General features: G+C 50.1%; 1 protein-coding gene and 1 long non-coding RNA gene across 3 annotated transcripts; both read left to right on the top strand.

Moving 5' to 3' along the window:
- Positions 1-1,050: 1,050 nt before the first annotated feature.
- On the top strand, positions 1,051-6,468 carry TMEM42 (transmembrane protein 42). Its single transcript, XM_070575638.1, has 3 exons — positions 1,051-1,541; positions 3,264-3,410; positions 4,128-6,468. Exons 1-3 carry the CDS (start codon positions 1,347-1,349, stop codon positions 4,266-4,268), a joined length of 483 nt encoding a protein of 160 aa, XP_070431739.1. The 5' UTR covers positions 1,051-1,346; the 3' UTR covers positions 4,269-6,468.
- A 5,695-nt stretch (positions 6,469-12,163) lies between these two features.
- LOC103558349 (uncharacterized) lies at positions 12,164-22,706 on the top strand. 2 transcript variants are annotated; one of them, XR_011527014.1, is made up of 6 exons: positions 12,164-12,270; positions 18,853-18,948; positions 19,148-19,239; positions 19,922-20,509; positions 20,716-20,852; positions 22,361-22,706. It is a non-coding gene; the product is annotated as an uncharacterized lncRNA (long non-coding RNA). The 2 variants fall into 2 exon arrangements; XR_011527015.1 differs by lacking the exon at positions 20,716-20,852.
- The last annotated feature ends 1,474 nt before the right edge of the window (positions 22,707-24,180 follow it).

The following is a 24,180-nucleotide window of genomic DNA, read 5'->3' as shown; positions in this document are numbered from 1 at the left end:
CTGGCATAACATGACGGACTGTTTCACAGCAAATTTTTTTCATAAGTAGAAAGACTACACTCTAAAATAATTATAAAAAGTATGGTATAGTAACTATATAAACCAGTAAGATAGTCATTTGTGATCATTATCAAGTGTTGTGAACTGTACATAATCGTATGTGCTGTACTTTTATACAACTGGCCGTGCACTAGGTTTGTTTACACCAGCATCATCACAAACATGTGAGTAATGCCTTGAGCTGTGACATCAGGACAGCTGCAACCTCAACAGGCCATAGGAATTTTTCATCTGCATTATAACTCTATGGGACCACTATTGTATATGTGGTCCACCGTTGACCCAAGGAGCGCATGACTGTAACGTTAATCTGCATCATCTGAGTGGAATGATTATGGATGACACATTTTCTTCCAACCATAATTTCTAAATGTCCTAAACTGAGCGTGTATCCACCTGGGTCTTTTAATCTGTCAGAAGCCCTAACGGGAGCTTGCCTTCTCGCTGAGTCTGGAGGTATGTAGCGCCCTCTGCGGAAGCGTCTCTCCACTTTGCGCTCCTCAAACGGGAAGGTGCAGCTGACTTTCCTAGGGATCTTGTTAAAATGCAGATTCTGATTCAATGGCTGTAGGGCAGGGCCTGTCATTCAGCGTTTTTAACAAACTCCTAGGGGAAGCAGATGCTGGACCGCACCGAGTGGCAAGGGCCGAAACTGACTGCTACGCTATGAATAGTTATTCTACACCAGCAACCACAGTAGCACAGTCCCGGCCTCAGACATCGGCACAAACTCCCGGGTAAACCTAACCCTGACGGCGAAGGCCGCCAGCGCCCGCAGGAGGCAGCGGGGGACCCCGCCCGGCCCGCCTGCCCCGCCTGCCCGCCTGCCCGCACGCCCGCGCGCCCCGCCTGCCCGCCTGCCCGCACGCCCGCACGCCCCGCCTGCCCGCACGCCCGCCTGCCCGCACGCCCGCACGCCCCGCCTGCCCGCACGCCCGCCTGCCCGCCTGCCCGCACGCCCGCACGCCCCGCCTGCCCGCACGCCCGCACGCCCGCACGCCCCGCCTGCCCGCACGCCCGCACGCCCCGCCTGCCCGCACGCCCGCCTGCCCGCCTGCCCGCACGCCCGCACGCCCCGCCTGCCCGCACGCCCCGCCTGCCCGCACGCCCCGCCTGCCCACAGGTCCGCCTGCCCGCACGCCCCGCCCCCTGGGGCTCTAGCGCAGCGCGCACCGGCCTCCCTGCCCACGTGAGCGTCGCGTCACGTGAGGCCGCCGCGCAATCGCTGGCGCTCGGCCGTGCGGGTGGCGGGAAGGGCTGGCGCTGGGACAGGCGGCGGGGGCAGCATGGCCGAGAGGTCGCGGACCCCCGCCGGCGCCGTGCGCTCGGTCGCTTACCCCGCCGCCGCCGCCGCCGAACTGCCGCCGCAGCTCCGGGCCGGCGCGATGCGGCGCCGCCTCTGGGGCGTGCTCAACTGCCTGTGCGCCGGCGCCTTCGGGGCCCTGGCCGCCGCCTCCGCGAAGCTGGCCTTCGGCAGCGAGGTCGAGCCCGGGCGCCGCGGCGGGGGCGGGAGCGGGGGCGGGGGGCGGGCGGGGCTGGGGACGCAGGCCTCCGCCGGGCGCTGCAGTCAGCCGGGGCGGGAGAGCGTCCCTGGACTCTGAGTCAGGTCCCTCGCTCGTCCAGGGTAGGCGGTAAGAGACGTCGGGGACAGGCCTCTTCCCTCGCCAGGGACCTGAAATCTGTCCTCCGATTGGGCTAGTTCGCTCTCGGGGAAGCGGAACACCTCCTGCCTCCTCTCTCTACCTATCATTTTAAGCCCCTTGTGCCTGAACGTTTCTCTCCATGTGACTCTTGAGGTGAGAAGCCTGTCGCCCATCTCTTCACTCTGTAATTAACTGTGATTTAACTGGTCTACCCTGCTGCCAGGAAACTTGAGAGTTTGGGCCCTAGCGATAAGGGGAAACTGAGAGAAACGTTCTGGACATTCCCCTGATGCTCAGAACTCCTAAACTGCCGCCCCCCGTCTGCTAAGGTGTACCTCTTTGCCTCTCCCATTGCCAGTCAGAGGCCAGCTTCTGCTTGCTAGCGAGGTTTCCGTAGACCCTGACCTGGACAGTGGACAGGCTGATTTTTTAAATTTAAGTCTATTTAGGGCTAATCCAGTGGGAGCTTCCATGCTTGAGGTTAATATCCTGTTGGATGTACTTCTTGGAGTAAGTGGTCCAAAGTAAGATGAGCCGCTCTGTGAACCATGAGGTTTTCTAGTTGTGCACCAGGCCTTCATAACCTTTGTATAAGCAGGCTGCACTGGCATAATGCTTTTGGGGAAATTATATGAAGACACCCCTTCCTCAAGATACTGTGTATTCAGCTGCTGGAAAACTGTTAGAAATAAGAGAATGATGTTAAGATGGGCACAACCCCCAGAGGAAGCCCCTCTGTCTGCAGGCAGGTTCCTAACTCAACACCAAGCAAGGGGGTCTGCATATCCTTTATGTAGGAGGCCTCCAAAGATCCTCCCTTCTCTCAAGGCTCTCCCCTTTAAAAAACAAGGAAATCTGCCAGTCCTCCAGTGATGCCAGGTGGTGTCCTCCCCAGGCAGGCCTGTGTCCTGGTTAAGAGCGTGGAGCCACAGTGCCTGGATTGGAATGCTGGTGGCTCCCACCAGCTGTGGTGGCACTTTTAGGCAGTTGCTTAATGCGTCAGGTTCTTCTTGTAAAGTGAAGCTAAGGAATAAGTGAGAATGTAGTTTAAAACACTTAGCACAGGGCCTGGCACAGAGTAAGAGCTCAGGACTGCCCAGTGGGACTGGCCTGAGTGCGCTGTAGCCTGCACAGGATGGGAGGAGACAACTATAATTCATGCGTTAGCTGATCCCGGGAAGTGAGGATCTGGCCCTGCTTTACTCGTTACTGAATAACGAATGACAACTACGTGGCCGTGTGGGACTGAGCTTCAACCATTGGTCACTGCAGGACCTATAAGGAACTGGTGTTCAGTAAAAAATACTGGTTATGGGTTAGCATTTAACTTCTGCCCAAGGTTACATGGCCAGCAAGATAGCCAAATAAGTGTTTTCTCTGAGTTTGTTGCAGCTGTGAAATGGGTGTGCTGCCCACTGAGGGCAAAGTGAAATCCTGCTCGGGAAAGCTCTGAGGAGCCCCAGGCTGGGGTGGGTCTCAGTCAGGGCCCGACTGCCAGTGGCCATGACCCTGGCCGTGCTGCTGGGCTGGGCGTGGCCGCAGTGACACCTTCTCCTGCAGGTGAGCATGGGCTTCTGCGTCTTAGGCATTCTTGCGATGGGGACCACCAATTCTCTGATGTGGACGTTCTTTAGCCGGGGCCTCAGTTTCTCTATGTCTTCAGCCATTGCGTCTGTCACGGTGACGTTTTCAAACATCCTCAGCTCGGTGAGTATCCTGAGGGTACAGCCCCCCTGTCTCGAACCTGGGTTCTGGGAGGGTTTTGAGTGGGTTGTCCTTGGGCAACCCCTGCTTTCCCGGATAGGAGAAAGGACAGGGACAGAAGCAGAGGGTGGGCTGTGGCTTGACCCATGGTGGTTGCTCCTCTAATCTCTGAAACTTGGAGGAATTCTCAGGTTGGATGGGATGAAGGCCAACTATGAAAAAACCCACCTGCTTCTTGCCCCTCCAGGCTGGAGCCCTCGCTCTGCAGTGCCTGTGCAACCCAGCTATCTCCCGGGGGTCTGTGAGCTCCAGCATGAGAGGTGGAGGGTCGGGCTTCTTCCTTCTGGTAGCTGAGGTCAGCCAGCTGGGGCTGAGCCCAGTCGGTCCTGCACCGAGGGAGGGAGGAGTTGGTATGCCAGCTCGAATCTGGGAACAGCAGGCACCGGCTGAGCGCTGGGCCTAGCTGCTGGCCTCTGTTGGTCTTTCTCATGCACTTTCCTGGGATCCAGTGCTGTGAGGAAGGTACCCTCCCCGCTTCTCCAGGTGAGATGGAAATGGATAGAGTGACTTGCTGAAGGTGGCAGCTGGGTTTCAAACTCAAGACTTCCGGCTCTAGCCCTTTCCTCCTGCCCTGGAAGGGCAGACAGCCACAGGGAGGTGAGGTGGTCGAGTCCTCTGGGCACATGTGCACCCAGCCTCACAGCTGTCTCTGTCCCGCAGGCCTTCCTGGGCTTTGTGTTGTATGGAGAGTACCAGGAGGTCTTGTGGTGGGGAGGAGTGTTCCTCATCCTCTGCGGACTCACCCTGATCCACAGGAAGCTCCCGCCAACCAGGGAGGCCCTTCCACACAAGCAGCAGTAGCATCAGTTGACTGGATGGACCAGCTGGAAAGACAACAATGGCTGCTCAGGCTCAGGTGGCATGTGGGGACTTCTTACACCCAGGCTGATCTGGGTGTGCAGCCTTCTGATTGTCACCCAAAGGGAGATAGATGCTCCCAAGGGAAGCAGGCCTCTGAGCGAGCAGCCTTGGGGGTGGACAGCTCCGGCGTCTGCAAGGGGCAGTACCCCGCAGCAGTGGCCTGCCCGGAGCGTTCTCAATACATCTGCACAGTACTGTGGATTCTCACGCTCCTGGGCCCACCCAGGGAGCCTTGGCAGGTGCTGGAGACCCTGGAGTTGGTCTGCAGCCTGTATGGACTTGAAACCATACTGCAATTGTAGTCCTGTTGGCCTAACAAAAGCCAGTCACATTGCAGTCTGTGACTGGTGGGGCTTTCTGGCAACTTCACGCTGATGTGTCAGGCCATCTGTGCCCTGCTGTTGTATTATGGCAAGAGAAGGAGAACTGGATTAATAAATACTTTATTCTAAGTTAAAACTACCAGGTGTGGAATCTCACTTCTCTCCTACTTTTTTTCTTTCCTAGTTTTTTGGAGTAAGAGGGAGAAGCCAGGGTGAGCTGCAGTTCCCAGAGTGGAACTGATGCTGCCCCCCAACGCCCACCCCCAGGCCTGGGCTCAGCTGCTCTACAGCTGAGCGCATGGCTCCTTCCTGACGTTACCTAGGCTGGTGCTCTTCAAATTCAGGAGGGTCTGTCCGTTCTCTTGGTGCTCAAGGAGAAAAGCTTGACCTCACTTTGGGGACCTAGTTTTATTTTACTTATTAGGAAAGGAAACTGGCCCAGAGGTTGCTCCCGTTGCCTGGGCCACTATGCCACTGGGCCGGCCCCTGGATGTGTGTTATCTTGATAGGAGAATAAACTGTGTATCAGTATTTGTCTTGCTGGTGTACACCTTGGATGGTGGATTGAACTTTATTTTGTTTGCTCTGGAGCTGGCAATTTGACTTCCAGGTTCAGTAGCCAATGGCCTGATAGGTCAGTGTTACCATTTTTGTTGTTTTTTATTTTACTTATTTCCTTTTTAAAGTGTAAAATTCAGTAGTTTTTTAGCATATTCACAAAGTTTTCAGCCATCACCACTATCTGTTTCCAGAACATTTTTATCATCACAAAAATAAACTCCCATCCCCATTGGGAGTCACTCTCCATTCCCGTTTCCTCCCAGCCTCCTGGCAACCACTAGTCTGCTTTCTGTCTCTGTGGATTTCATATTCTGGACATTTCATATAAATGGAGTCATACAATACATGGCCTTTCATGTCTGGCTTCTTTCACTTACCATAATGTTTTAAAAGCTTATCCAGGGGCGGGCCCCATGGCCGAGTGGTTAAGTTCGCATGTTCCGCTTCGGTGGCCCAGGGTTTCGCTGGTTTCAATCCTGGGTGCGGACACGGTACTGCTCATCAAGCCATGCTGAGGCGGCGTCCCACATGCCACAAGTAGAAGCACACACAACTATGTACCCGGGGGCTTTGGGGGGTGAAAGGAAAAAATAAATAAAATCTTTAAAAAAAAAAAAAGCTTATCCATGTTGTAGCATGTATCAGCATTTTATTCCTTTTTATGATTGAATAATAGTTCATTGTGTGGATATACCACATTTTTTAATCCTTGCATCATGTGATGGACATATGGCCTGTTTCGGTTTTTTGAGTGTTATCAATATTGCTGTTATGAATATTTGTGTACAAGTTTTTGTGTGCACTTGTTTTCAGTTCTATTGGGTATATACCCAGGAGTGGACGTGCTGGGTCATATATAACTCTATGTTTAATTTTTTGAGGAACTGCCACACTGTTTTCCAAAGCAGCTGCACCATTTTACATTCCAACCATCAAGTTATGAGTGTTCCAATTTCTCCAGATTCTTGTTGACACTTATCATTCTCTATCTTTTTCATTGTAGTCACCTAGTGGTATTTCATTGTGGTTTTGATTTGCATTTCCATAATGACTAATGATGTCAAGCATCTTTTCTGTGCGTATTGGTCATTTGTATATCTTCTTTGGAGACATGTCTATTTAGAGCCTTTGCCCGCTTTTGAACTGGATTGCTTATGTTTTTATTATTGAATTGTAAAAGTTCTTTAAATATTCTAGATATGTCTCTTATCAGATATATGATTTGCAAATTTTTTTATTAAAGTTATAAAAGTTAACATCCTTGTGAAATTACAGTTGTACATTATTATTAGTCATGTTGTAGGCACACCACTTAACCCCTAGTGCCCTCCCCCCACCCCCCTGTCCCCTGGCAACCATCAATCAGTTCTCTTTGTCCATATGTTAACTACCACCTATGAGTGGAGTCATACAGAGTTCGTCTTTCTCTGTCTGGCTTATTTCTCTCAACATAATACTCTCAAGGTCTATCCATGTTGTTGTGAATGGGACGACTTTGTCCTTTTTTATGGCTGAGTAGTATTCCATTGTATATATATACACCACAACTTCTTTATCCACTCATCAGTTGCTGGGCACGTAGGTTGGTTCTATGACAGCTATTGTAAATAATGCTGCAATGAAGATAGGGGTGCATGGAACTTCTGGAATTGCTGATTTCAGGTTCTTAGGATATATCCGCAGCAGTGGGATGGCTGGATCATAAGGTATTTCTATTCTTAACTTTTTGGGGGAATCTCCATACTGTTTTCCATAGTGGCTGCACCAGTTTGCATTCCCGCCAACAGTGTATGAGGGTTCCCTTTTCTCCACAGCCTCTCCAACGTCTGTCACTTTTGGTTTTGGATATTTTTGCCATTCTAACAGGTGTAAGGTGATATCTTAGTGTAGTTTTGATTTGCATTTCCCTGATGGTTAGTGATGATGAGCATCTTTTCATGTGTCTATTGGCCATCTGTATATCTTCTTTGGAGAAATGTCTGTTCATGTCCCCTGCCCATTTTGTAATTGGGTTATTTGATTTTTTATTGTTGAGTTGTGTGAGTTCTTTGTATATTATGGAGATTAACCCTTTGTCGGATAAATAACTTGTGAATATTTTTTCCCAATTAGTGGGCTGTTTTTTTGTTTCAATCCTGTTTTCCCTTGCCTTGAAGAAGCTCTTTAGCCTGATGAAGTCTCATTTGTTTATTCTTTCTATTGTTTCCCTCATGTGAGGGGTTATGGTGCCCGAAAAGATTCTTTTGAAGCTGATGTGAAAGAGTGTGCTGCCGATATTCTCTTCTAGAAGACTTATTGTTTCAGGCCAGATCTTTAGGTCTTTGATCCATTTAGAGTTTATTTTAGTAAATGGTGAAAAAGAATGGTTGATTTTCATTCTTTTACATGTGGCTGTCCAGTTTTCCCAGCACCGTTTGTTGAAGAGACTTTCTTTCCTCCATTGTATGCCCTCAGCTCCTTTGTCAAAGATTAGCTGTCCATAGATGTGTGGTTTTATTTCTGGGCTTTCAAGTCTGTTCCATTGATCTGTGCATCTGTTTTTGTACCAGTACCATGCTGTTTTGATTACTGTGGCTTTGTAGTATGTTTTGAAGTCAGGGATTGTGATGCCTCCAGCTTTGTTCTTCTTTCTCAGGATTGCTTTAGCAATTCGGGGTCTTTTTTTGCCCCATATGAATTTTTGGATTCTTTGTTCAATTTCTGTAAAGAATGACATTGGGATTCTGATTGGGATAGCGGTGAATCTGTAGATTGCTTTAGGTAGTATGGACATTTTAACTATGTTTATTCTTCCAATCCATGTGCATGGAATGTCTTTCCATCTCTGTGTCATCGTCAGTTTCTTTCAAGAAGGTCTTGTAGTTTTCGTTGTATAGATCTTTCACGTCCTTGGTTAAATTTATCCCAAGGTATTTTATTCTTTTTGTTGCGATCGTGAATGGGATTGAGTTCTTGAGATCTTTTTCTGTTAGTTCACTGTTAGCATATAGAAATGCTACTGATTTATGTATGTTGATTTTATACCCTGCAACTTTGCTGTAGTTGTTGATTGTTTCTAATAGTTTTTCTATGGATTCTTTGGGGTTTTCTATGTATAAGATCATGTCATCTGCAAACAGCGAGAGTTTCACTTCTTCATTGCCTATTTGGATTCCTTTTATTTCTTTTTCCTGCCAAATAGCTCTGGCCAAAACCTCCAGTACGATGTTGAATAAGAGTGGTGAAAGTGGGTACCCTTGTCTTGTTCCTGTTATGAGAGGGATGGGTTTCAGTTTTTGTCCATTGAGTATGATGTTGGCTGTGGGTTTGTCTTATATAGCCTTTATTATGTTGAGGTACTTTCCTTCTATACCCATTTTATTGAGGGTTTTTATCATAAATGGATGTTGGATCTTGTTGAATGCTTTCTCTGCATCTATTGAGATGATCATGTGGTTTTTGTTTCTCATTTTGTTAATGTAGTGAATCATGTTGATTGACTTGCAGATGTTGAACCATCCCTGTGTCCCTGGTATAAATCCCACTTGATCATGGTGTATAATCTTAATACATTTTTTTTTTAAAGATTTTATTCTTTTCCTTTTTCTCCCCAAAGCCCCCCAGTACATAGTTGTGTATTCTTCGGTGTGGGTTCTTCTAGTTGTGGCATGTGGGACGCTGCCTCAGCGTGGTCTGATGAGCAGTGCCATGTCCGTCCCCAGGACTCGAACCAACGAAACACTGGGCCGCCTGCAGCGGAGCGCGCGAACTTAACCACTCGGCCACGGGGCCAGCCCCCATGGTGTATAATCTTATTTGATATATTGCTGTATTCGGTTTGCCAAAATTTTGTTGAGGATTTTTGCATCTATGTACATCAGTGATATTGGCCTGTAGTTTTCCTTCTTTGTGTTGTCCTTGTCAGGTTTGGGGATCAGGGTGATGTTGGCTTCATAGGATGTATTAGGGAGTGCTCCATCTTCCTCTATTTTCTGGAACAGTTTGAGAAGGATAGGTATTAAATCTTCTTTGAATGTTTGTTAGAATTCTCCAGAGAAGCTGTCTGGTCCTGGACTCTTATTTTTGGGGAGGTTTTTGATTACTGTTTCTATTTCTTTACTTGTGATTGGTCTATTCAGATTCTCTATTTCTTCCTGATTCAGTTTGGGGAGGTTGTATGAGGTTAGGAATTTATCCATTTCTTCTAGGTTGTTCAATTTGTTGGCATATAGTTTTTCATAGTATTCGCTTATGATCCTTTGTATTTCTTTGGTATCTGTTGTGATTTCTCCTCTCTTGTTTCTAATTTTATTTATTTGAGACCTCTCTCTTTTTTTTTTAGTGAGTCTGGCTAAGGGTTTGTCAATTTTGTTAATTTTTTCGAAGAACCAACTCTTTGTTTCATTGATCCTCTCTACTGTCTTTTTTGTTTCAATATCATTTATTTCTGCTCTAATTTTTATTATTTCCCTCCTTCTACTGACTTTGGGCTTTGTTTGTTCTTCTTTTTCTAATTCCGTTAGGTGTCTTTTGAGGTTGTTTATGTAAGATTTTTCTTGCTTATTGAGGTGGGCCTGTATTGCAATGAATTTCCCTCTTAGGACTGCCTTTGCTGCATGCCAAATAATTTGGTATGGTGTGTTTTCATTTTCATTTGTCTCCAGATAATATTTGATTTCTTCTTTAATTTCTTCAATAATCCATTGTTTGTTCAGTAGCATGTTGTTTAGTCTCCACATTTTTGGCCCTTTCCCAGCTTTATTCTTGTAGTTGATTTCTAGTTTCATAGCATTGTGATCAGAAAACATGCTTGATATTATTTCAACCCTCTTGAACTTATTGATGCTTGCTTTGTTTCCCAAGATATGGTCTATCCTTGAGAATGTTCCATGCGTGCTTGAGAAGAATGTGTAACCTGCTGTTTTTGGATGAAGTGTCCTATATATATCTATTAGGTCCATCTGATCTAATTTTTCATTTAATTCTATAATTTCCTTGTTGATTTTCCATCTGGATGATCTGTCCATTGGTGTTAATGGGGTGTTGAGGTCCCCTACTAGTATTGTATTGCTGTTGATGTCTCCTTTTAGTTTTGTTAATAGTTTCTTTACGAATTTTGGTGCTCCTGTGTTAGGTGTGTATATATTTATAAGTGTTATGTCATCTTGGTGGAGCATCCCTTTTATCATTATATACTGCCCCTCTTTGTCTTTCTTTATCTGTTTTGCTTTGAAGTCTACTTTGTCTGATATAAGTATGGCAACACCTGCTTTCTTTTGTTCATTATTAGCTTGGAGTATTGTCTTCCATCCCTTCACTTTGAGTCTGTGTTTGTCTTTGGGGCTGAGGTGTGTTTCCTGGAGGCAGCATATTGTTGGATCTTGTTCTTTGATCCATCCTGCCACTCTGTGCCTTTTGATTGGAGAGTTCAATCCATTCATGTTTAGTGTGATTATTGAAACGTGGGGGCCTACTGTTGCAATTTTATCACTTGTTGTCTGGTTCTTTTTCACTTTGTCCTGATGGAGAGCTGTTACTTTGTGTTATTGTCCTTCTGCTTATCTCCTTTGTTCTGGATTTTGTAACCCCTTTCCTTTTTTTGATTTTTCAGGAATGAGTTTCTTCCTGAGCAATTCTTGAGGAGGTGGTTTTGTGGTGATGAACTCCCTTAACTTTTGTTTATCTGGGAAAGTTTTTATTTCTCCATCATATTTGAAGGATATTGTTGCTGGGTAGAGTATTCTTGGCTGCAGGTTTTTGTCCTTCAGAGTTTTGAATATTTCATTCCAATCTCTTCTAGCCTGTAAGGTCTCTCCTGAGAAATCTGCTGATAGCCTTATGGGGTTTCCTTTGTAAGTTATTTTCTTCTGCCTGGCTGCCCTTAGTATTTTCTTTTTGTCATTGACTTTTGCTAGTTTCACTACTATATGCCTTGGGGTTGGTCTTCTTGCATTAATAAAGTTTGGAGATCTCTTGGCTTCTGTCACATGAAGTTCCATCTCTCTTCCCAAGTTTGGAAAGTTTGCAGCTATTATTTCTTTAAACAGACTTTCTGCCCCCTTCTCCTTCTCTTCTCTCTCTGGTATACCTATAATCCTTATGTTGCATCTCCTAATTGAGTTGGATAATTCTCAGAGAGTTTCTTCATTTCTTTTTAGTCTTAGTTCTCTCTCCTCCTCTGCCTGCAGCATTTCTATATTGCTATCCTCCAAATTGCTAATTCTGTCCTCCATATTATCGACCCTACTGTTTAGAGAGTCCAGATTTTTCTTAATCTCCTCCACTGTGTTCTTCATCTCCAGTATTTCTAATTGGTTCTTCTTTATAGTGTCAAGCTCTTTTGTGACATAGCTCCTGAACTCATTGAGTTGTCTATCTGAATTCTCTTTTAACTCATTGAGTTTTTTCATAATGGCAGTTTTGAAATCATCATTTAGGTTATAGATTTCATTGTCTTTGGGATTGTTTTCTGAGTGCTTATCATTTTCCTTCTGTTCTGGAGATTTAATATATTTTTTCATACTGTTTGATGGCGTGGATTTGTGCCTCCGCATAGAGATAGAGTTTAGTCGCTGCTTCCTCTTGTTGTGACTGTTGTGGCGGGGCGGGGGGGGGGTGCGGGGGCAGCTGTTTAGACTGCACCAACCAGGAACCCTGTCAGCTGTTACTGACTGGGCCTGGACCCCTCCTCGTAGTCACAGTGGTCCTGTGGGGTCCCTCGTCGGTTGTGGGGGCAATCACAAGGGGGCCTCAGGCTGCTGGTGCCTACTGCTGCAGCCCACTTAGACGTGCTCCCTCCTTGTGGTCTGCAGCGGTGTTGTGGGCTTTCCCATCAGCCAGGAGCAGGATCACCTATAATCACTGATTTGTCCCTAACAGAGCCCACAAGATCACACTTGTCCACTATAGGTCCCAGCAGAGCTATGGGTATCTTCTGCAGTCTGTTGTTAGCTCACCTAGCTGTGCTGCTTTTGCCCCAGGGCCTTCCCGCCTTGCGATTGCCAGTCGGGACCTCTCCACTAGTGCTGTGCAGAGGCTTTCGCTGAGGCTGCTGTAGGAACCTGGAGTTCCCCCCTGGGGTATGTAGCCGTTTCACCAGAGCTCTACTCTGCCCCACTCTACTCTCACGGGATCTCCGGGAGCCCCTTGCCTCATCTGGGACATGGCCAGAGTCCGTGGGCCTGGCGGTGGCTTGTAAGCTCCTGCCTTGTGGGGAATTCTGCTCTAGGGAGCTTCCTGGTGTTCCGAATGCTGGGTGGGGCCTCCCTGCCAATGGTAAGCAGAGGCCCTCCCTGCTGGGGGGTGTGAGACCCTGGAGCGACCCCCCTGGGCCGCAGAGCTGGGTGTTGGAGCTCCACCCAGTCCCCAAGCGCGTCCATGGGAAGTCTGGGCACCCCCTGCACTGACCTGTGCGCCAGAGACCGTGAGCCCAGCAGCAGCTTATGGTCTGGTGCCATGCCAGGGAATCCGCCCACTGGGAGCTTCCCTTTGTCCTGGATTCTGGGCGTGGCCTCCCTACTAATGGCAAGCAGAGACTTTCCCTGCTGGGGAGGTGCGGGACTCCGGAGCCTTCCCCCGCACCGCAGAGCCAGGCGCTGGAGCTCCAACCATGTCCCCAAACACGTCTACAGGAAGTCCGGGCACCCCCTGCACCGAGCCGTGTGCCGAAGACCGTGAGCCCAGCGGCAGCTTGTGGTCTCGTGCCATGCCAGGCCCACCAGGAGCTTCTCTTTGCTCTGGCTTCTGGGAAGGGCCTCCCTGCTAATGGCGAGCGGAGGCCTTCCCTGCTGGTGGTTGCGGGACCCTGGGGATTCCCCCTGGGCTTAGGTGTAATCGCGGGGGGCTTGGTTTGTCACCTGTTTCCACTGTTGCTCCGCTGGTGAGTGCACACTCCTGCCCTTGGTGTATGGCAGTGCTATGAGGGAGTCTGCTGGAAGAGAGCCTCCTGCAGGAACTAGGCTGTCTGGGGGTCAGGGGTCGGGGGTTGGAGAGTTTTCACCTATTTCCACCTCCTCCCAGGGGGAAGTCTGTCCGCCTTCCGATGTGTAGTAGCACGAGACTTTTAGGCATCTTGAGATGCTATCTGGATATCCTTTGTTAATCGGTGAATGTCCAATTAGTTGTAGATTCGACGGGGGAGAGACAAAGAAGATCTGAATTCAACTTTTAAGTAGTAATTCATGCATGTGGTGCTAAATTCTGATGATGCAAAAGCCAGTACAGAGAAAAAGCATCCCCCTCGCATCCCTGAGCCCTGCGTGGAAGGGTCCAGCCAAGGCTTCCCGCAAGTGCCGTGTGCACTCCAGGGCTTGGTTTGTTTTACTGTATCTGAAAATGCAGTGCTGAGGCGCTGGGCCTCAGGACAGCAGAAAGCTGCTGACCTCATTCTCATTATCCGAAGGGACTGGGGTTGCTCTCTGCCTCCCCTTAAGCCAGCAAAGGCGATTGCCATTCCTGGGCATCATCATTCCGTCCCTTTGCGTTACAGTGAGGAACCTAACGAAGCCGCCTTTAGCGACACGTAGTGGGTTACTGCAGTGTCAAGGAGCCATCTCGGATCTCCTCGCCCCTGGTCTGGGCCTTTTACTGCCACACCAGGCTGGCTCCTTGCAGTAGAATTAACATCATTAAAAAAAAAAAAATTACAAGTGCCCCTGTGGAAAGCAGAGCATTAATATCGAAATTACAAATGTTTATGCTCTGTGACCCAACATTTCCACTTCAAAGCATTCAATTCTTCCTACAGATGTACCACACACAGGACACGCAAAGAACCACATACAAAGAACAAGTGCAAACTTGTTCTTTGCAGCACCGATTATAATAGTGAAATACTGAAAGCAGCTCAAATGCATATGGGTCGGATGCTAGTTAAATAAATTATGGGCCATCCATTCAATGGAATACTATGTAGCTATGAAAAAGAATGGTCCAGGTCTCCACATGCAAATGGAAAGCTCTCCAACATCTCCCAAGATATATTACTTTATGGAAAGACTCAAAGTATAGAACCCATCGATACGCTCCCACTTGTATAAATAAAAGAAAATTATAGCAAATTTTCTTCTCAATGCTTACAACATCTCGGAAAGATCTTACAGCAACTGCCAACTAAGGATGCATCAAAGTGGCTGGGGGGCAGAACTTTTTAAAATCGTGAACCATGTGGATGCATTATGTGTTCAAAATATAAAACAAAATTTAAAATCACAAGCATCCCTTACTTTTTTAACTTGAAGGAAAAAAACAAAAAGAACACCAGCAAGTTAGTAGAGGTTAGTCCAGCTCTTCTAGAGCTGATCTTGATGGTAACCACACACGGATGAGGTCACGGGGTCCTGGTTTTTGGTGACCCATTGTTGGGGTCACATAAGAGACAAAGATGTACCATTCTCCATTTTCCCCCCTTTTTATATCAGTTCATCTTGGCTCCTGAATTCCTAGGTCCAATATGGAAGGTTCCAAGGTTTTGTTATTTCTAATCAATGGCCCTTTCCCAAGCACCACACCTTGGCAGCCACGGCAGGATCATATCTAACCCAGGGCCACATAAAGAGGGTCCGTTTCCTCCACTAGGACCAACTTTGAGGAGCACTGACATCAGGGCTGGAGTCTTCCCTGGCAGTTTCAGGAGAGAAGCTTATAGCTCTATACACGAGGCAGCGCAGGCTGCCAGGCCCCACTGTGGCCTCCCATCGTTCTCAGCCCAGACCCACTCATTCAGGTCAGCCCCAGTTTTGGAGGGGCTGCCTGAGGCAGTCAGTTCCAAACAGTATGCCTGTCTGTGGCCTCACCACAGCTGTATGGACCACATCTGTAAGTGTTCTGGGGGCAAGCGCAGGTGCTGGGCCTCTGCCCTCTCGGTTGGCACTGTCAGGTGCGGTCCTGGGCTCAGCAGTCAGTCTGGATTCAAAGTGCTCGCAGCAGCTGGGAAAGACAGCACCGACAGTTCCCTCAGGAAGAGGGGAAGCTTCCCGGAACAGCTCTGAGGGGCAAAGATCGTCAGTGCCCTCCTTCCCTCAGGGCTGGGGTTCTGCTTTCTCTCCATCATCATAAACTCAGTGTGTCCCATTCAGTAATCATCACTTTACACTTTTCTGTCATCCCGTCTTCTCCCCCAGACCTTTCATCCAAAAGGGTTGTACGCACAGGGACAAAAGTATTTTCATATGATTTAACCACAATGACACATCAAACTCAGGAATCGGTGAGGACGAAATCCTGACTTTTCAAACTTTTTTGAAATGGATTTACATAATCTCTCACCATTTGTCCTGACCATTTGTGCATTGAGCAGCCCAGAAAATTCAACCGCTTTCTAGGGACGGCTGCATTTAATAATTAAATGGCCCTCCTGTGGTGTGTGTACCAGGAGAAAGGTGAGGGAAACAGAGGCAGGCTGTCGGTCCATAGCTGCAAACTGCGGCTGATCTGGAAAACCGAACACAGGTCAACAGCATCCTACCCAGACATCCCCCAGGGGTCCTGATGTGTCAGGAGCATGTGGAGTCCCTGTGATGTGCCCTCCCCAACCGGCAGTTCTTGGCAGAAATCATGAGCTAGGAACACGATGAGCCTCGGCCTCAGAAATACAGAGCTCATCAGCAGCTGGACTTCACGCGGTCCCATCGGAGAACGAGCTCTTTCCTGCCGGCATCTGCATGTGACCCAGGGGTCCAGCCAGCATCTGTGATGTTTTCATAGTTTAGGGGCCCCGCAGAGGGGTGTCCGAAATCTTGCGGCAGTCCAGGGTTGAAGTCCTGGCCACTGAGCCTGGGCTGCTTTCATGCAGCGCAGCTTGGGCGGAGGCTCAGACAGCCCAGCGCACCTGACAGTGTGTGGGCAGTTAGCTCTGTGGATTCAGGATTAAAAAGATAATAATGAAGCCAGCGGCAGCTGAGATACTGCAAGACCAGACAGCTGTTTAGTGTCTGAAGTCCAAGTGATAAGCAGGTGCTTTTGAGCTCCTCTGTCTTGTCATTTTGAGAGCCCCAGTGGACCCATTCATAAATACGCACACAGGCTGGAAAATCATCCGCTTCTGAGGCTGATGCCCTCACAAGAGCTCATTAGTAACTAACGCTAGTTTGGTTTAAACGCAACTTTGCTTTTTAAAATTCTAAAACTGATCTCCACCTGGAGATTGCCTCTCTTTTCCTGGTGTCTTCCTTTTTCCACAGACTCCACTAGGCAAAAGTCATAGTGAAAATCATCAGTGATAGAGACTTGTTTTGTTTTTAATACTCAGAATTTAAATTCCAACTCGCCCACTGGTGGCACAAAACAAGGAGTCTGTGCCCCACCAACACCTCCTCTTGCAGCCCTCCCTCCCCGACCCGGATGGTCCCCTAGCATTTATCAAATTACAAGCACTCGGCATTTTCTATGCATTTTTACCCCCATCTGGGTGCAGTAGTCACAGAATACAAAGGTATCTTAAAAATGACAGCTCCTGTGCGGCTTCCTGAAGGCCCAGGACCCCTCCGGCCTCCCAGACCTGCCACAAGGGGATGCACTGGTCTCCCTGCAGTGTCCCAGAGAGGTGGGGGGGGGGGGGACATGCTAGTCCTACACATGGATTATGTGCCCTGTATTCGTTTCCTAGGGTGTCCATAACAAATGACCACAAACTGGATGGCTAAATAAACAGAAACGCACTCTCTCACCGTTCTGGAGGCTGGAAGTCCACAATCAAGATGTCAGCAGGGCCAGGTCCTTCCAGCCCGCATCCCTCCGGCTCCAGGGGAGAACCCTGCCTTGCCTCCTCCAGTTCCTGGAGGCTCCAGGTGTTCCTGGGCTTGTGGCTGCATCCCTGAAATCTCTGCCTCTGTCTCCACAGGGCTCCCCCTCTTCTCTCTGTGTGTCTCTTGTAAGGACATTTGTCATTGGATTTAGGGACTAGCCTGATAATCCAGGATGATCTCATCTCGAGATCCTTAATTACATCCACAAAGACCCTATTTCCAAATAAGGTCACATTCACAGATTCTGGGTAGACATATCTTTTGGAGGACCACCATTCAACCCGCTACATGCAAGATCTGCCTGACACTAGAGACAGCCAGCATTTGCTGAGTGCCTACTGTGTGCCAAGCACTCAATGCGCACATCAGCCCATGAGGGAGGGACTGCGCTGATCATTCTCAGAAGGCGAGGACGCAACTGAAGGAGCTTGCCGAAGGCCCTACCACCTGGCGAGGAATGATGGAACCAGGACTCAGACCCAGAGTGACTGTGTTAGGGTTTGGACTTCTGAACCACTCCTCCCTGCTTCCTGCCACAAAGCCTGGGCCCTTATCCCTGGGCCCTGCTGGGCAGGCCGGCTGCCCAGGGCACCAGTCTGCCCCATCCCTGAGGAAGCAGGAATGAGTCAGAAAGTGGGTGGGACTGTTAAATCCCTCTCCTTAGTTGGCCCTGGCTCCCACAGCAGGAGCTTTACCATTGGTAAAATACTCAAGTCCTTCCAGACAGTGTAGCTCCTGACCCCACCTAGTTGTGGGCCTGGGAAGGGCAGCTGCTTGTGCTGGTAGGTCTGTCTGCCAGAGGAGCCTCCCCAGCCTAGAGGGAGCAGGCCCTGAGGAGCATCTCAGAGGGAAGGTGGCGCGCTGGGAGCTTGTCTCCCGGGAGCACACCTGGCAGACCCCTCTCCCACGGCCGCTCAGGCATGAGCATGTCATGCTGTTTCCAAACAGATCATCAGCCCAGTTCCCAAGGCAGTGCTGTCGCGTGGGTGTGATCACCCCCCTATTTGCAGTCAGGGTTTTCATTGCTGGCTTCCACACTCTGCAGAATGGATTTCACCTGTTGGATGAGCCCCACCCATCTCACTTCATCTCACCTCACAGGTCACCCTGGAGCTTTAATCCAGTGGTTCTCAAAGTGTGGGCCCTGGGCCAGCAGCATCAGCAGCATCAGGAAACCTGCACTCCAGACCTACCGAATCAGAGACTCTGGGGTTGGGCCCAGCAGTCAGGGTGATTCTGATGTCCTTCTAACGTGGGGCTCTGCCTGGTTCACAGTAACCGCTCTGAGCCAGCGGTTCTCAAACTCAGCTGCACGCTGGAATCACCTGAGGGCTCTAAAAATACAGATGCTCAGGCCACACCCAGACCAGCTGAATCAGACTCTCGGGGGATGGACATCAGCAGCTTCCACAGCTCCTGGGTGATGCCCGTGTGCAGCCAGGACAGACGCCCATGCTCTAGGCCTCACTGTTACTTCTGTAAGATGATAACAGCTGAGCTACCCCAAGGCATCTTATCAGGATCATTTCCCTTCTGTGACCACGAGCTTGAACCCTGGATAAAGGGGAGAGGGTTGGTTCTCAAGCTCGGACAGCATAAACAAATTTTATTATAACAGCAGCAAGAGATATGTGCATTAAAGAAAAGGGAGCTCCTTCGTGCCTCCTCCTCTATTTGGGTGAAAGGGCATAACCTGCCACTTTCCACTCCGGCTTTCTCTTCGGTGGGGGTGGCGGTGGGGAACTCCACCTCAGGATGGGGTCTGATTTGCAGCCGGTCAGTCGGGGCTGACCCCCCGGGTCTGAGGCCTTGTCTGCCCCCGCCCTGGCTTGCCCACGCCTCTCTGTTTCTCTGGCAGCTCTGTGTGGTTTCTGTATTGCTTCTGGAGACCACCCTGTTCATGGCTCTGTTCTGCAGGATGGGGACTGGCAGAGAAGGGGGGTGCCTGACCGCTACTCACGGAAGTGCCTTGACGTCCATGTGTCTCAGCTCATCCCCACGTGACCCCACAAGGTAGGTACACGCACCCCCCTCTTACAGGTGAGGAAACTGAGTCTCGGAGATGCCCACAGCCTTGGAGAGGGGGAGCAGGGATGCAAACCCAGCTCTGCCCTACTCCACCTCACTGCACCACCAGATTTTGAAGCCAGAAAGACACGATCAGGAAATAAGCATTCTCTTTTCTTTTGTTTTCCACATGCTGTTGCTGAAGGTTCTCCACGCTGACTTTCTGAAAAAAGAGAATGCTATTTCTCACTACACGTTGGCGTTCCAGACATCAAACGCGTGGTCCAACGAGGACAGGTGTGTTATCTGTGGCTGGTGCTCAGCCGGGTGCTGCAGTCCGGGGACAGCCTGCACCTGCAGCTCGGCACAGGCAAAGCCTGGGGCCCTGCCCACCAGGCTTGGGGCAGGACTATGTGGGTTGTGAGCCTGAGGGGTCCCTTCTAGAGCAGTCCGAGCCAGGAGTGACTTCGCCTCCCAGATCCTCAGTTTCCCTATCTGTAATGTGGGGATAATATGGGGTGCAGTGAGGATGGAATGGGAGGCTGACTTGGGGCCTGGCTGGTGGTGAGTTCTCCAACCTCCGATGCTCCAGTTCCTTGGCCAGGAGTGGGGCAGGGTCGGGGGTAGCTGGGGAGTTGGCAGAGCAGAGAGAGCAGAGACTCAGCAGGGCAGCTGCTTTAGAGGGGTCTGGGACATTTCTAGAGATGAATCATAGGGCTGAGGTTTGCTGACACCATAGCTGTGTGGGCTGGAGGCAAGCCAGTAATAGTGATTGTAAACACCACACTTTGGATGCAAAGATAATAGGAAACGGCTCACCCGCTGGTGATGGGTAAAGCTGTGTGCACAAGCACAATCGGGGGAACTGACAGGAAATCTGTGAGATCTGTGACGGAGTGAGATGATGGGGGCCGAGTGTCTTGCTTGTTTAATGTAGTTCGTAAGCTTTAAAAATAGGTCAAATCAATCAACTTTACAGGAGGACATACGCTACCGCTTCCCAAGGGAGAGCACCTCGCCCTCCTTCTCCGAGGGAGGAACAGGCGTAGGACCTCCTCGACTGTGCTGGTGGAGATTACGATGGGAACACTGCCTTCAGCCAAGATGAAATAAGCACCTACTCTGTGCTGTGCTGCGGGCCACCTGCTCCACCCGGTGGACTAGGACCTCACTGTCCCCAACTTCAGTGACTGTATCGTGCCCTGGGTACATGCGCATTCCTCTCACAAACATTTGCTGAACATCTACGTATATGACCCTGCATCACTCAGCAAATATTCGTAGAGTACCTATTATGTGCCAGGAACCATCCCAGGCTCTGGGAATCCAGCGGAAAGCAGTCCCTGGCCTCCTAGAGCTGCTCGTTCTAGTAGAGGGAGAAAAACAGTGAGCCAACAAGAGGAGGAGATGATAGGCAGGGGCACCAGCACTGAAGGAAGCAAAACAAGAGAGCCCTCCGGCCAGGCAGACAACAGCGTCTGGAGGGGCCGGTGCCCCTGGGGTCAGCAGGGCTGCCCTGGGAGGAGGCCTCCCCGCTGAGACCCATACCCCATGCAGGAACCACCAGGTGAGGACCTGAGAGCAGGAGGCCAGGGGCACAGCAAGTGCAAGGGTCCCCAAATAGGCAACATCCGCCACCGGTATTGTCACCAGCCGGCTCTCTGGGGACCAGAGACTGGTCACTGCAGGGAGGTGGGAGGAGGGTGGGCAGGCTGGAGAAGCTGTGAGGAGGGCCATGTGCAGGCCACGGAAAGGGGCTGGATTTGGTTCCAGGAGCAATGGGAGTCCCCGGAGGTCTTGACACAACCTGGTCGACGTTTGTGAAGAAGGTCCTCTGACGGCCGGCGAGGTTGGCGGTGGAGTCCGCCTCTTCCCGTGAGAGAAGCCAAGGTGGAGCCGGCTGCCCTGCAGTAAGCGAGCTTCTCGGTCCCAGGCAGAGCCCAGCGAGGGCTGAGCAGCAGTGACACACAGCAGATGGGGGCGGGGACGGGGCAGAGACACCCGCGGAGCGTTCACACGCGGAGGCAAGACGGAGGCCTGGGCTCCCCGGGGTGATGTGGAAGGCCTGGAGAGCAGGAGGCGGGAGCGTCCTCCCCGCTGGACCTGCCGAGGGCACAGGGAGGCCTGGGGGCCCTGGGGGCGAGGGCACGGGGTGGGGGAGGGGCTGCACGCAGGGCCCCAGGAGCCGGAGGCCTAGCGAGGAGCCTTGAAGGAGGAGGGGCTGAGGGCTGCTGCACGGAGTGGGCAGCAGGTACGCCCGAAGCAGGCTGACCCCGAAGCAGGGGGGCTAAGGTCAAGACTCTGTGCCCCTCGGGTGTTTCCAGGGCCAATCCAAGCATCTCCAACAACACCATGGTGGTGCTGCACCCGAGGTCATCCACAAAACATGGTCACTGGTGGAAAACCATTCCCCATGAGTCTGACGTGGAGGGCAGGGCGGGCTAGGCTGGTGCTGAGCGGCGGCTGCCTTCTGGCAGGCTCCTTGCCTAATCTGAGGGGCCTTTTCCTGGCCTCGCTGAGCATTCCCATGATGCCTTCAGTACCTGAGCCCCAGACCAGCGGACTATCTGCTTTCAGGGGGAGGCCACCGCCTAGTGCCCCCGACCCACACCTTTCCTTCCTGTCCAAAAAGTCTGGACATCTCAGGGATGTTACAGGACTTTCCGTCAGTTACAGTGCTGGAAACCAGCCCACAGCAGAGGGCAGCCTGCCGGAGGCGCACAGCAGCACTGCCTGTGCTCAAACCTCCTAATTTCACCTCTTCCCCTTTTAATTTCAAAAGGGACAGTGTTCCCTGGAGGAAATGAGCAAGAAGTAAATAAAAATTACCCAGCATCCCACCAATGAACAGTTGTCAATCCTTCCTCCCAGGCTTTTTTCTATGACTATTTTATATTTAAATACAAAAATGGGGGTGTTTTGCCTCTCCCTTCGTTCACTTTACAAGATATTGTGAGGGTTCCCCGTTTGGTCGGTGGTCCCCGTGGGAGAGATTTTCACGACGGGCTCATGGTGGCTGACTGGCCCCTCCCCTCTTGGGGACCTTAGGTTTTTACAGCCATCCACAGTCTTCCCAGTGTTGTAATGAACCATCTCCCAGCCAGATCTTTGGACTAGCCTGTGAATATTTCCTTAGGATAAATCGCCAGAAGTTTAACTGTGAGGTTAATTCCATGATTTTAAAGTGGCAGTGTGAAACAGCAGAGAGTTAGCCGCTGATGATTAAGTAGCTAGGAACCAAAAGTTTTTTTCCTTTTTGCAGTTACTGATTATAGCTTTTAGCTGTTTAACCCACCCATTGTTAACTGGCTGCTTAGGCAAAATGCCCTCTCACTCCCGCTAGGCGCCTATAGACAACATCTCCCCGGAGCCTGGGTCACCACAGTAATGGGTGTTTGATCTGTTTTTCATGATCTAGAACCTCTTGTCCACTTCAGGCCCGTTGAAACCACCAACTCATCAATTGAGCCCGCGCAGATGTCTGATAGGCGACCTTTTGACGTCAAGAGGCTAAAACCTCCACCCTCAGATCGTGCTAGCGCCGCCATTTTGTGAGCATGGGTCCCATGACGAGGCGTGGAGTCTGACTACTTGTGCAGGTCATCAATTACTTCACCTCCAATCACCTCTCTCCACGTTTCAGACCACCTTGCCCCCACCCCATAAATATCCCTGAGTGCCTCTTTTCGAGGAAGCGGGTTTGAGGCTCATGCTCTCGCTTCGTCGCATGGCTGCCTTGTGAGTAAACCCTGTGTCTGCTGCAATCTCGTCATCTCGGTGTTGACTTTCTGGGCGGTGGGCAAAAACGAACCTGGTTCGGCAACAATTGCGTCGGATTACTTTAGAAGCAGAATCTGCAGCTGGAAATGAGAGAATTGGGCCAACTGCTGGCCTGTGGGTTCTTCCTCCCTCTCCTTCCTGTCCAGATCCCAGACTCCCAGCCCTGATTTTGCAGCATTTGAGTGTTTTTTGGGTGTCATGAAAATCTCTCCAGGAAAAGGCCTTTGAATTCATTTTCCTTACATCTGGTTTTTGTGCTAAGCCTGGTGGGAAGGTTGGCTTCATGGTTACACCCCTGTGGCAGAAATAGGGTGGAGGAGGGAGCTGCATTTCTTCATTCAATCAAGTATTATTTTAAAGTTTTTTATTGGTGTCTAACACAAATAAAGGATGCAAATCTTAAGTGTACACACAGTGAAGTTTTACATATAAATATACCCATGGAACCACCATGCAGGTCAAGGTTTACAACGTTTCCCACTCTCTGGAAGGTTCCCCTGCATGCCTTTGTAAGAAACAACCATCAGAGGCCTACTGGGTGCCGGGCACCGTGCTGGGGACACACCCGGGAAGGTGAAATTATGGTCTGCTCTCTGGGCGCGAGCTCTGGTGACTGAGTCTTAGGGAGTGGGTATTGTCACAGTTGTCCTGCTGGTGCCCAGGACATGCCCTCTGAGGGGCTCCACCTCCTTCCTCTTCCCGCATGCAACAGGGTTGTGGGGAGTTAGAGGGGTGGATTCTGGAGTTGTGTCAAGAGAGTTCTGTCTTCACTTCACCTCCTGTGGCTCCTCTCTGAGCCTCAGTTTCCCAACCAGCAAAATAATGATAGTAAAGTGTGTTAGCTCATTTAATTATCATACAGTCCTACATGGGGGAGGGGCACTGTTATCATTCCAAATGTCTAAATAAGGAAACTGAGGCACAGAAGAGGTTAGGTAATGAGCCAAGGTCCTATAGCCAGTAAGAGGCAGAGCTGGGATTTGAGCTGAGAGCCCACTGCTCCTAGAAGATATCTTATAATAACCAGCATCTACAGGATTTGGGAGGATCCTGGGTCACAAACAGAAGTGTTTTGCGACAATGACAAGAATTACTAGTGCCATTGTGGCTGCAGCAACATCTGTCTATCCTAATTATTTATCCAGCCATTATCTAGCCTAAAAGGCTGGATGAAAGCCGGGGGCACCCTGGGATCGATGCCCCGCTGGGGCTCAGGCTGCTTGTATTCCAACAACAGAGAAAGGGGTTTTTTTGCTGCAAAAGATGGCTGACATTTAGCTCGTCCCCTGAGGTGCTGGGTCAGCCAGGCACCTTACATTTGCATTATTTATGGGATTGTCTCAACAGCCGGGAAGGTGGCCTCATCTCCAGGCTGTAGTAAACGGAGTAAAGCTCAGAGAGGTGACGACACTCGTGTAGCTTCCAACCAAGTCTGTCTAGGGCCATTGGCGGGACTTG

The sequence above is a fragment of the Equus przewalskii genome, chromosome 15 (assembly GCF_037783145.1).
Source record: "Equus przewalskii isolate Varuska chromosome 15, EquPr2, whole genome shotgun sequence".
Taxonomy (NCBI): domain Eukaryota; kingdom Metazoa; phylum Chordata; class Mammalia; order Perissodactyla; family Equidae; genus Equus; species Equus przewalskii.
The sequence above is the reverse complement of the archived record's forward strand: the minus strand, read 5'-3'. Positions and strand labels throughout refer to the sequence as shown.

Bases quoted from the DNA above. Each gene is read 5' to 3' on its own strand.
- TMEM42 (XM_070575638.1), top strand. From the start codon at position 1,347: ATGGCCGAGAGGTCGCGGACCCCCGCCGGCGCCGTGCGCTCGGTCGCT. The intron at 1,542-3,263 runs GTCGAGCCCGGG...CTTCTCCTGCAG, and splicing joins AGCTGGCCTTCGGCAGCGAG to GTGAGCATGGGCTTCTGCGT. The intron at 3,411-4,127 runs GTGAGTATCCTG...TCTGTCCCGCAG, and splicing joins TTTCAAACATCCTCAGCTCG to GCCTTCCTGGGCTTTGTGTT.